This window comes from Chiloscyllium punctatum, chromosome 1 (genome assembly GCF_047496795.1).
Source record: "Chiloscyllium punctatum isolate Juve2018m chromosome 1, sChiPun1.3, whole genome shotgun sequence".
NCBI classification, from domain to species: Eukaryota; Metazoa; Chordata; class Chondrichthyes; order Orectolobiformes; family Hemiscylliidae; genus Chiloscyllium; species Chiloscyllium punctatum.
The window spans coordinates 18,526,596-18,539,940 of NC_092739.1; the positions used below are offsets into that span (position 1 = coordinate 18,526,596).

Genomic DNA, 13,345 nt, shown 5'->3' on the forward strand with positions numbered 1-13,345 from the left:
TTTCCCTAAGTTAGCAGTATTTAGAAACAATGCTAGTCAATGTGGCTCACTATGTTGTGACCACATTATTTCTCATGTGCAATGCTACTCAGCATGTGTGTGTGGATTCCTTCAAGACTGAAGTGGTCTAGTGTTGATCAGGATAGACACCATTCTAGTCTAATTAGAAGCTGCATAAACAAATGAAGTTTATCACATTCCTGCATCTGTGTACAGATTGTATGACTCTGACCCACATTATTGTAGAGACCATTAAAAGCACAGCAGACCTAGCTTCTTCTTTACTCATGACACCTTGAAGTAGTAGAGCCTGCTACACTCGATAAACCCTTTCAGACCCATGAATAACAATGCACAGCTCACCATATAACAATCTAACATGTTCTTGGATGACTCACTGAGGTGCAGATACATGTGCTGGTGTAAGATGTGCATTAACATGTGAAAGTGCTACTCTCAGAGTTTTCTGACAACATCCTAGCCTCTTCTGACCTCAGTTTTTCTGTCAACATTGAAGGACCTGTGGGAGATAAAAGATATGAACTAGAACTGAAACAGGGAAAGCTTTTAGATTGTAAAATTGTCAGGCCTGGGTATTTCAGTTAGTAGCAAGACTTCAACAAAAGTAGCTGCTGTACGCTAAGCTGCAGAATGACGTGTAAGTCTGCCACTCTTGTGAAAGAATCACTCAATGTTCTATAAACAAATACTAGGAGATGCAGAAAATCCTTCATGAAATTAAACTTTAATCTTGTAAAATCATTGCAAAATGTCTTCCCTGGCTCCCCACAATTTATTTGTTTGCCTCCAGTTTATGCAATTTGTTGGTCCCGCACTTATCGGATAACATTAGCAGAGCCAATCACAATGGCTTGCTTTATCTTTCTAAACTAATCATCGTCTGCCATACTGGTTCCTTCCATCACACTTAACCTATCACATTACAACATCATCATTTTCAGCATTAGCTCATCTCCCAGTGATTTAACTAACCTATCACAATGCACTACCAATTTCTGTTACTGGAGTTCTGTAATATGATCCTGGGCATACATTGCAACTGTAAGTAACTACATCACTGCCATAATAACTTCCATTGCACCAAGTATGTGAGTACTCCTAGTATGTCTATTATCGGTGCTGATGAACTCTGCCAATTATAAGACTATAAGACATAGGAGTGAAAGTAAGGCCATTTGGCCGATCGAGTACACTCAACCGCACTCACCCAATATTCCTTAATTCCTTGCAAGATTAAGAATTAATCAATCTCTGCCTTGTACTATTCTCCAAGGCTTCATCTGCACTGGAGATGCATCTCCCTCTGCTCTCAATTCTTCTACTGATCGGGTCAGGACATCATGCCCAAATTCCGTGCTTGGTTGGAATCATGGATGTGAGTGCTGTGGCTGAGTAAAAGAACCACTGTAAAGTCCACTTGCAACAAATGGGTCCTTGAGCCATTGCTATGAGGATATAAGCTCCATTGCGTCAGTCTACTTGACTGCGGTTGAAAACTACTCTATTACTTGTCAGCAACTTGGTTTAGCATGAAGGACAGAAATCGGCATCAGACTTGGTAATGGTATATTTTCTTTCTGCTCCACGCAAATGCAGAACAGAAATCCTCGTTCACTGTAAAGCACATGGTGACTGACAAGTGAATTGTTCATTGTTACGACAACCTACTGCTGTTGATTTAAAACCGCGTTTTGCTCATGGAATGATCAGGAGTGTAACATTCATAATTTAAACCCTATTTTGCACATAAGTTAGAAGTTATAAAATCATTTCAAAAGAACCAATTGAGAATTTGACACTAGCACAAACCATGGAATCAGTAAATGTTTTCAATTGGGTAGGTTTGAACTCAGGGAGGTACATTATTTTGAACACTGCCATGCAATGGGTAGTTTAGATTGTTTAATAATAATGGCTTTCATTCCAAATGAGGAGTGAAAATTTTTAGCAAAGATTAAAGGGTGGCATGGTGGCTCAGTGGGTCGTACTGCTGCCTCACAGCACCAGGGTCCCAGGTTTGATCCTGGCCTCAGGTGTGGAGTTTGCACATTCTCCCTGTGTCTGTGTGGGTTCCCTCCGGGTGCTCCGGTTTCCTCCCACAGTCCAAAGATGTGCAGGTCAGGTGAATTGGCCATGCTAAATTGCCAGTAGTGTTAGGTGCATTAGTCAGAGGGAAATGGGACTGAGTGGGTTACTCTCTTCAGAGGGTTGGTCTGGACTTGTTGGGCCGAAAGACCTGTTTCCACACCAAAGGGAATCTCATCTCATTAATGATGAAGTCAGTCGATGTTTTTTGAAAAAAAAATTCTTAGTGATGACTGAAGTGAACTGCAAGCAGTAGGTTTCTCTTTGTCAAGGAATTATCTAGCTACATTCTTTAATTCTGTGCTACATCTTAATCAATAGCATCTGCTAAACACTGTCATATCTGATAAACATTTCATCTCAGATTAGGAACAACAAGTCAATAACCTGCTTCTTTCAACCTTCTAGTATTGGGCTCAGCTGTTTCTACAGACAGCCCCATCCCTTCAAGCCAAAAGCATATCAGTTAGTGCACATCAGAACTGTGAGTTCAGTGAATAATTTTCCCTGTTTGCGTATTTCTGGAACAGTAGCTAGGCTGATACCAAATGAGACATCTTTGATTTTTCTTGTGCCATTCCATAGTTAGAAAATAATCCTGTATGAGGCAAGAGAAGCCTTAAAATTGTAGTTATTTCATGTGAGTCAGCATGGACTACTTGGAAATTTGCAACAAGGTTAGGTTTTTTGCATGGTTTTATCATATTATAAAGATGGAAGGAAGAGCATGTGTTGTGTAAAATAAAATAAAAGAATTTCGCTGGATTCCCTTCTCCTTCATGAGCCCACAAAGATATATTAAAACAAAATCACAGTTGCGATTACCTACTGAAGAAAGTAGTAATTATTTTCACATTTTATTGATCAATTTTCAGTTATCACAAAAACCGTTACACCAAGGGAATCCCAACAGAATCACCCTAGGAACACAACTTAGAGTAGAGGAAAAGAACTTTCTTTTTGTTTGACATCCTACAAATGTTATTCTTAGAATGGAAAGAATATATTCATTCCAACTAAAAACTTTTACTCTGACTGATAATAATTGAGTCACACACATACATGTCCTTCCCAAATATTGTCATTGGAGGGTCCCCAGTTTATTTTTATTTACAGGAGGATCAGGGGAGTGCATGGGAAATTGCATTTGAGGTGGAAGATTCTGACATGATTATATTGAATAGTGGAGCAGGCTTGAAGGGTTGGATTGAGAGTGCGTTGCTCAAAAAACGCAACAGGTCAGGCAGCATCTGAGGATCAGGATCAGGAATTCCTGATGAAGGACTCCAGCCCGAAATGTCGACTTTCCTGCTCCTCAGATGCTGCCTGACCTGCTGTGCTTTTTCAGCAACACACTCTCAACTCTGATCTCCAAAATCTGCAGACCTCACAGTCTCCGAGTTGAAGGGCTGGATGGTCAACTCTTGCTCCTCTTTCTTTTGTTCTTTTGCTACTACTGGCATTGAATTAGTCTTCTTCAGAAGCAAGATATTCTGTGTCTCTGGTACAATTAATGACAACCTTATTGTACTACATTGTACCTTACCCTTCCATCATGGAATCCCTGTCTTCTTGAAATCTGCTTGGAGATTGCAGGAGTCTGCAAATTCACTGTATATCCATAGTTATTTACTTCTAATACCTTGTTTCTGTATGTCGAAGTCTGATCATGATGACTTTTTGGACAGGCCCAAGTGGCCACCATATCTGCACGCATATCATCATATCAGAAGGTGACAATTCTGCAATGTGCTGTAGACAGCTATTAGCTGGAATGAAGATGGAGGTCTGACAATTGAACCACAAATCAATGTGCAACTAATGTTGTTGACACAGGCAGAACAGACAAGGAGCTATTTCTGAACATGTTAGAGATATACAAATGGTCTCTCAACATCAGTAAAAAGAAAAAAAATAGATTTTCAGTGCAAAAAACTATTAAAAAAAAACATTATAATAAAACTGTATAAAGCGAACATTAACTATAAGTGACATATGCCATTAAAACAGCTTATTCAGAAAGGATAGTTTCTTTAAAAAGCTTGCAGTAAGAGGTGGGGAATCACTACCACAAATTTTTGGATTTCCCCATTTAACTTTGCATGTGAGGATGCAAAAGTTGTCGATTTTACAGTCGTAACAACAGCAATGCTAACCATTTGCCTATGATTCAAATTTCAAAATCTAGCCCTTTATACTGAATTACATAACCTGGTCAGCAGGATCCTGCAAATTACTCAAAATGCATTCTGAAAATTCACTGAACATTTTTTTTCTTCTTAGAATATTTTACATTCAACGTTTTTAAAAAGTTACAATAAAATTATTTTATTGTCTTTATGTTTTTCAATGATTTTATTAAAGCTTGAAGTTGAAAACCTCATATCACAAAAAAATCTCTGAAATGAACTGATAGTTTTGGCCAGGGCTGCAGCCCTGTGAGTTGAATTGTGAAATCTGGGCATTTACAATGCACCTTATTTCTCAGAATCCATCATGTGATATCATTTAGTCAGCTGAAGGGATATGATTCTTTAATTTGAACTGTTTACTACCCAGTAATTATTCAAATTAAAAAGAAAACTGGAAGCCAAATACAGACTTGACTGAAGAAGAGTTTATGTTGAGTAATTTTGTGAACGAACAGATTTCACAACAATTTAGGAAGTATAAGAATCTGTGAGAGAGAAAGACCTGAGACCTGCTTCTTCATTTTGCAGCTCAATTTTTAATCCTCACGGTGAGAGTTAATGATAAGGTTGGGGGCAGGGAGGAAGTGAAGCAAGGGGAACACTGAACGTAGAACCGTACAGCACAGGAAGAGGCCCTTCGGCCCACAGTGTTGTGCCGAACATGATGCCAAATTAAACTACTCCCATCTGCCTGCTCTTGATCCATATCCCTCCATTCCTTACATATTCATGTGCTTATCAAAAAGTCCCTTAAACGCCCCTATCGTATTTGCCTCCACCACCATCCCTGGCAGTGCTTTCCACACTCTGACCCCTCTCTGTTTAAAAAAACTTGCCCCTCACATCTCCTTTGATCATTCCCCCCCTCATCTTAAATGCATGCCCCCTTAAGTTTAGACTTGGGGGGGAGAAAGATTCTGATCATCAACCCTATCTATGTACATAATTTTATGGACTTCGATCAAATCTGCCTGAAGCGTCAGCCTCTCTTTATAGCTCATACCCTTTCATTAGGGCAGCATTATGGTTAACCTCTTCTGCACCCTCTCCAAAGCCTCTACATCCTTCCTGTAATGTGGCGACCAGAACTGAATGCAATACTTTTGAGCGTAGCCGAGCCGAAGTCTATTAAGGCTGTAACATGACATTTGGAGTCTTGTACTCAGTTCCCTGACCAATAAAGGCAAATAGGCCATACACCTTCTTTACCACTCTATCTATTTGTGTGGCCACTTTCAGGGAGCTACGGACTTGAACCCCAAAATCCCTCTGTACATCAATGTCGTTCAGGGTCCTGCCGTTTACTATATACTTTTCCTTAACATTTGGCCTCCCACCTCATACTTACCCGGATTAAATTCCATTTGCTATTTTACTGCCCATATCTGCAATTGATCTATGTCCCTACATATCCTTTGACAACTTTCAACATGATCCAAAACTCCACCGATCTTTGTATCATCTGCAAACCTACTAACCCACTCATCTACATTTTCACCCGAGTCATTTACATATATCACCAACAGCAGAGGTCCCACTATGGAGTCCTCCAGAACACCACTGGTCACTGACATCCAGCCATTCACCACCATTCTCTGCCTTCTAAGGGCTAGCCAATTCTGAATCTACATGGCCAAGCCACTGTGGATCCTAGACACTTTAATCTTCTGGATAAGCCTACGCTGAGGGACCTTGTCGAAAGCCTTACTAAAATCCATGCAGGCAATACCCAGTACTCTACCCTCATTGATCACATTTGTCTCATCCTTGAAAAATTCAATCAAGTTAGTAAGACATGACCTGCCCTGCACAAAGCCATGCTGACTGTCCATAATTAGGGCATGCTTTTCCAAATGCTCATCAATTGTATCCCAAAGAATTCTCTTCAACTGTTTCCCAGCCACTGATGTGAGACTCAACCAGTCTATAGTTTTCAGGATTATCCCTATTTCCCTTCTTGAACAGATGAACAATAGCGACTTCCAGTCTCCTGGGACCTCTCTGAGAAGAGGAGACTGTAAGACTATCAAGTAGCACCAAGCTGTTTGGACTGAGGAGAATGGGTGGTGAGAATGAGAATGGATAGTTAAAGTATTGACAGCAAAAGTGGATGGGGCACTCTGACTGGTGGAGCAATGGTTAGGAGTGGACCATAAACATATGGTCCATACAGCTACGTCTCCAAAAACAGGGAGCAGATAAACAAAAGGAAGAATTAAAAGAACGAGAAGTAAAAATAGAAAGATAGAGACATAACAAGAAAGACATAGAAAAGTTTCAATCACCAGAACGATTAGAGAGTGACAATATTTCCTGATTTATATGAGATTTAGTGATAGACTGATGAGTTACCTCAGACTTACCGACTCATCGACATTGACAATGCAGAAAAAGGCCATTTGGCCCATCGTATTCACACCAGTCACCAAAGATCTGAGTTCACAAACCCCGTCTTGCAGTTTTTGTCACATAGTGGTAGAGACTGTGGCAACACAAGTGAATAACAAGATATTGCTTAAATTTTGGGAGAGTTTCTGATTCAACCACACTTTCAAGGAATGTTTTCTAGATTCTGATCGTGATCTGAGTGAAACCGTTCTCTTAGACTTCTACCTCCAACCTTAAATGAACCCTGATTACTGACCACTTTACTCATGGAAAGAAAGTGCCTTCCTAACTTCCCGATCAATGCCCCTCATTATCTTATATACCCCGACCACGTCCTCTTGCAGTTTCTTTGCATCTTGTTGGGAAAATAACACAACATGTCCAATCTTTCCTCACAGTTCAGAACCCCCCCAGCCCAGTTCCAGACCTTCCTGGTAAATCTCCTCTGCATTCTCTCCAGTGTAATCACATCTTTCTGATAATGTGATGATCAGAACTGCATGCAGCAATGCAGTTGTGGCCTAACTAATTATCCGTCCAGTTCTAGCCTTAATCCTTCTGCCAAAGGTAATGAAGGCCATATCTCATAAATCTTCTTAATCATCTTGTCTACCTGTCCTACTCCTTACAGGAATCTGTGGATAAACACATCAAGGTCCTTCTGATCTTCCGTTCTTTCCAGGGTCTTACCATTCCTAATGCAACCTTTTCCTTTGTTACGTTCATTACCTTCCACTTTTCCAGGTTGAATTCCATTTGCCATTGTTCAAACTAACTGACCAGTCCATCGATATCTTCCTGCAGTTTATGACTATTGCCTTCCTATTTATGTCACTACAAATTTTCATTCACAAACTTCTTGACCATAGCCCCTGCATTTAATTTGAAGTGATTAATGTACACCACAATCAACAGGATCCCAGTAATGAGCCTTGAAAAACCTTACTGGAAACAGAATTCCAGACACAGAAACATAAAGTGATGAAGTCATAGAGATGAACAATACAGAAGCAGACCCTTCGGTCCAGCTTGTCCATGCTGACCAGAAATCCTAAACTAATCTTGTCCCATTTGCCAGCACTTGGCCCACGCATCACCTTTTGTGTGAAAAAGTTAGGTCTTTTTAAAAACTTTTCACCTGTCTTTGGTGTCATCTGCAAACTTTCTAACTATCCCTCCATTTTCACATCAAAATTATTTGTATAAATGACAAAAAGCAGCGGATCCAACACTGATCCTTGTGGGATACCACTGATCACAGGCCTCCAGTCTGAAAAACAACCCTCCCACCACTACCCTCTGTCTCCTACCTTCAAGTCAGTTCTGCATCCAAATGGCTAGGTCTCCATGTATTCCATGAGATCTAACCTTGCTAACCAATCTACCATGAGGAACCTCGTCGAACGCCTTACTGAAGTCCATATAGGTCACGTATGTCTCTACTGTTACCCTCTGCTTCCTGCCTCACAGCTAATTCTGCATTCAAAATGCCAATTTTCCCTATGGGCACTTACTTCCTTTCAGGCACCTTGTCAAAGGCCTTGCTAAGGTCATGCCCATCTCACCAAATGCATTAACCCAATCAACACTCTTGGTTACCTCCTAAATAATGTGATCAAATTTGTCAACACCACCATTGACAAATCCATTGTGATTATCCCTGATTAATCTTTATCTCATAAAGTGCAGATATATTCTGTACCTAACAATACTTTCTAATACTTCCACCACCATTGAGGCTAAACTGACTGGCCTGTAAGTTCTTGGAGTATCCTTTGAGAATGTTAGCAGTCCCGTCCTCCTCTGGCATCTTACACATTACCAGAAAAGATTGAAAAATTACTGCCAGGACCCCTTGATATTTTCTTCCTTGCCTCCTGGGATATGTATCATCCAGACCTGCAGATTAAGTACTTTTAGATCTGTTAAACCTCTTGTACCTCCTCTCTCTATCTATGTTATTTTCTAAAATTTCACAGCCATCAAACCTGATGTGTATCCCTGCGGCATGCAATTCCATTGTGACAACTGATACAAAGTATTCATTTAGGACTTTGCCCATGTCCACAAACAGCCTACCACTGTAGTCCCTGGTGGGCCCTGCACTTTCCTCCATTTCTGACTGCTGGAGATCATTCCCTCACCTCCCCAACTGCAATCTTCTGCTGCTAAATTATTACTCATTCTTGCCAGTTTATAAATTTTACAGAGAACATCAAAACAGAATCCACAGAGTTCTGACTTAAATGATGCCTTCCCATTAAGAATCTCAGGTTCGTCATAACCTTAGATTTTGCTGCACTCTTCACTCACTATCATATTCCCTTGCAAGCTTTTGTGATTCGCCAGGTTTTGTTTGTTTCAATTCAAGGGTCAATACAGTCAAAACTAAGCATCCAGGATCCTATTACATGAGCCATTATCAGGAATTGCTGGACCACTGTTCAGTTACCTCCTCGCTATCTTGGGAACTTTAGAATTCTTACTGGAATGAGTTAGTGCAGCAGCATGAAAAGAAAAGGAAAATCTTATTTATTTAGGGAATATGATTTTAAACCAGTCCACATGGTAGAAATTTAAATTTCCTCTGTAAGTCCAAGGTTATTAGGATATATGTCCCTTAGTTAATTTGTCACTGGTGTTTAAGCATGCATGTGCAGTGGCCGCAGGATACAATAATGCAACATTCATTAGATCTTCCATTCTTGAAGATTAGAGCAGGGGTAAGTCATTTGGCCAACTGAGCCCATTCTACTGTTTGCTAGTAGCATGGTTGATCTGATTGTCATCTCAAGTCCACTTTCTTACTAGTTTTTATAATGTTGCTCCCCTGTCACTCCCTTGGGAAGATATAATCTGCCATTTTCACCATTCTAAAGCATCCACTAGCATGGTCCTCACAGGGAATGGCAATATCTAAGGTAAGTTTCAGAACTCTGGAAGTAATTTTGACTTTAAAGGTAGTACAAAAATGATTATAGTGATTCCGTTGTTTATACAAATTTCTCAGTTTTCATTCTTAGGCCCATGTCTAAAACTGCTGATTATTTTTCACTAAAAGCCACATCTTTTATCTTTCAGGACGATGTCGAGCTGAAACTGCAGAGGAAGGTAAGTATCAAAACCTCTATTTTTCCTGTAAGCCAACAATTTTGGAGTTGGAAATTTCACAACAAAGTAATTTAATCAAATGATTATGCAAGTTTTAACCCCACTTAAATACCAGAATGAAATGCCAGTTTATTTACAAATACTGGTAGCTAAATTTTCTTGGTTTATACCTCTTCAAGGATTATTATTATAATTGAATTCAATGGAATATATACAAAAAATGTATTCACATCAGGAACGTGGCCAATGATTTTATTTCTTGATGTTATTTTTGCACAGCTGTGCATGAGATCAATGTACGTTGAGAAAGGAGATATTCATTGACATTCTGGCAGCCCTAGCACACAAACTATTTCACTAGGCACAGCAGCAATATTATCACAGAAGACCACATGAGCACATTACCTGTCCTTGGGGAATTGAGGTAAGTCTCTGCAATGCCACAGAAACAAATTTGTCCCCCAGAGTTAATCACACACACACAGTGGAATTCAACCTAACTGGGTATATGCCAGTGCTAATGCTCTAGTTATGCCTCCTCTCATTCCTCTATATTATCTATCAACATGTCCTCCAATTTCTTTCTCCTGCATCTGCTTTTCTAGTATCCCCTTAAATAAATCTGTGCTGTGTACCTCATCTATTCTTTTTCTGGATGTTCCACATTTCTTACTACTCATTGGACAACAAGGTTTCTCCTGAACTCCCTACGCTATTTATTACTGACTGTTTCATATTTATGGCCTCCAGTTCAAGCTCTGGATTAAAAGTGGAAATGTTTTCTCCATATCAACATGATCAAGCCTGATCATTACCTTCAAGACCTCCTTCAGATGACCCCTGTGGTCTACGAGACAAGTAAACCCCAGCCTGTCCGATCTCTCCTGATGTGTATAAACCTCACATATTGTGTTGTGCTGGTTTGATTCATAAATTGCAAAGTTAATATAATTTTCATAGGCATGAAAGTGCAACTAAAATGCTTTTCATCAACAGTGCTATCATTTCACAGCCTTGGAAATAAAACGAGGTGTTAAGTAATGACAATAAAGTAATCCTTTTGGCTATAGATTTCATTCTCCATCAGCATCAAATCCCCAACAGTCAATGTGACAGGGGTAGGCGATGGACTAGCAGTATCGCCATTAGACTTTTCATCCAGAGATCAAGGTAATATTCTGGTGATACGGTTTCAACTCCTGCCATGGCAGAAGGTGGAATTTGAATCCAATAATAATCTGAAAATAAGAGTTTGATGATGACCATTAAACCATTGTCAGGAAAAAAACCCATCCGGTTCACTAATGTCTCTTAGGAAAGGAAATCTGCCGTGCTTACCTGGTCTGGCTTACATGTGACTCCAGACTCACAGTAATGTAGTTGACTTGTAACAGTCCTGTTGGCAACTAGGAATGGTCAGTAAATGCTGGTCCAGCCAGTGACATCCACATTCTATAAAATAATGAAAAAGAAGGAAACAAAGGGTAATGGTCTTGGATGTCCTCACAGTGGAAAAGGGTTTCCAGTTGTGTCCTCGGGCTTGGGATTAGGTCCCATGCTGTTTGTCCCAATTATTTTTATTAATTACTGGTTTGTGTGTGCCAGAGATGTATTAGGTAACTTACGCTTGGTTACAGAGCAACATGCCCTCTCAGCTGCATGCAACAATTCTGATGATCCATGCACGGTGATTGACATTGGCACTGGAGATGTTGGCAGGGGTCTTAATGAGTACTATGCCTCTATCATCACAAAGGACACAGGCATTTGGATTAATGAGGGACACATTCCAAACAATGGTTACAAACAGCATAATGTAAAAGGAAATACTGAGATGGATTGCATCCTCAAAGATGAGTGAATCAACAGAACCTGATGTTTTTTGCATCCCAAGCTAAAATAAAAAGCAATGGAGAAATAATGGGTGTTCTGAGGAGCATTTTTCAATCACCACTAGATATAAGTGAGGTCCCAAAGGAATAGAGGTCTGAAAAAAATGTACAATTAGTTAAAAAGATGTGAAAAAATAGGCCAGTCAGTCCAACTTCGTTAGTGGAAAAATACCAGAATAATTTCAAGAGACAGGATAGACTGTCACTTGGAAAGGCCTGGATTAATGGGGGACAGTTTTTTTAAAAAATGATGTTGTCTTACTACCATTACTGAACTTCTTGAGAGAAAGCAAAGAGGATTGATGAAGCTAGTGCAGTAGTTGTTGCCTACATTGATTTTACTAAAGCATGGCACACTCAGAAACATATAAGTTCATGGGCTACAAGGGACTTCAATTCTGGATTCAAAATTGGCTCAATGGCAGAAAAAAAATGATAATGGCTGATGGATAATTTTGAAATGGAAAGGATTCAACATTGGATCTCTTGCTGTCTGTAATATTTATTAATAACATTGACTTAATATGGGAAACATGGTTGGGAAGTTCGCAGAGGACACAACGATTGGTTATGTAATTGACAGTGAAGAGAGTAGCTGCCAACTTCAATAATATATCAATGATTTAAATGATGAGTAGTAAAGTGGAACATGGAATTCAATCCTGAGAAGTGTGAGGTAATGCACATGGGGAGGGCAAAACAGCTGAGTAATACATAATAATGGGAAAATATTGAGGGGGTAGAGGAATTGAGAGTGCACATCCATAGGGCTTTGAAGTTGGTGGGATATGTAGATAATGTGATAAGGAAAGCATATGGGAGTATTTCTGACATTATATGAGATACAGAATACAAAAGCAAAGATATATCCTGGAACTGTATGAAATGCCAGTTTAGGCCACAGCTGGGATTTTGTGGCTTTTGTTTTGATCACTGTTTTAGAAGCAGAACTTAATAGCTCTGGAGAGACTATAAAGGAAATATACAAGAATTTTGCCAGGGCTTGAGAATTGTAACTATGAAAAACAAGTGAAACACAACAGTCATCAAACAGTGATCAAAGACTATTTGCATCATGCCATTGCAGCTGGCAAATGTAATGCTGGCATTCAATGACGCAGAAGCTAGAAACAATGTCCAAAAGCTTCCCATAATTGGGAATCTTCCAAGAATGCTCTGCAAAGAGGGAACATTGCCTTATAATATGTCATGTAAATATCACAGTGAACGCTACTGAATACAATGAAAAGTTGAACGATTGATAAGGGTCTAGGATGGGAACAGGGTCAGAGCATGCCAAGCATTTCCTATTGATGTAATGTGATTGTCACCCAATTGGCATGGCACCGTTATCATATAGATGCACATTCTGTGACTAGGACCACAGTGGATTAGACCTTAGGGCTACCGAAGATGTGGTCCCACTGCTTTGACTGGTCAGTATGGACTGTACTGCATTATTATGATGTGCTGTGTTTCACAGTTGGAGGAGGCAACAATGCAATGTGGCAGATACTAGGAACTGGGAAATGCAGTAGTCTTCTGAGCAGATGGATGAGAACATTAGGAAGAAAGAGGTTCACATTGTGCATAACAGAGCTAAGCTGTGTCAGGCATTATTAGCCAGGCAGGACTAAAATGACACCCAGATCCAAG

General features: G+C 39.8%; 1 protein-coding gene across 1 annotated transcript in view; it reads left to right on the plus strand.

The window, feature by feature from the left end:
• The window catches only part of cpz (carboxypeptidase Z), a 75,065-nt gene that overhangs the window by 24,179 nt on the left and 37,541 nt on the right, over positions 1-13,345 (plus strand). The window contains exon 2 of the mRNA XM_072573928.1: positions 9,768-9,797. Within this exon, the coding sequence (XP_072430029.1) occupies positions 9,768-9,797 (30 nt within the window). The remainder of the gene's footprint in view (positions 1-9,767; positions 9,798-13,345) is intronic.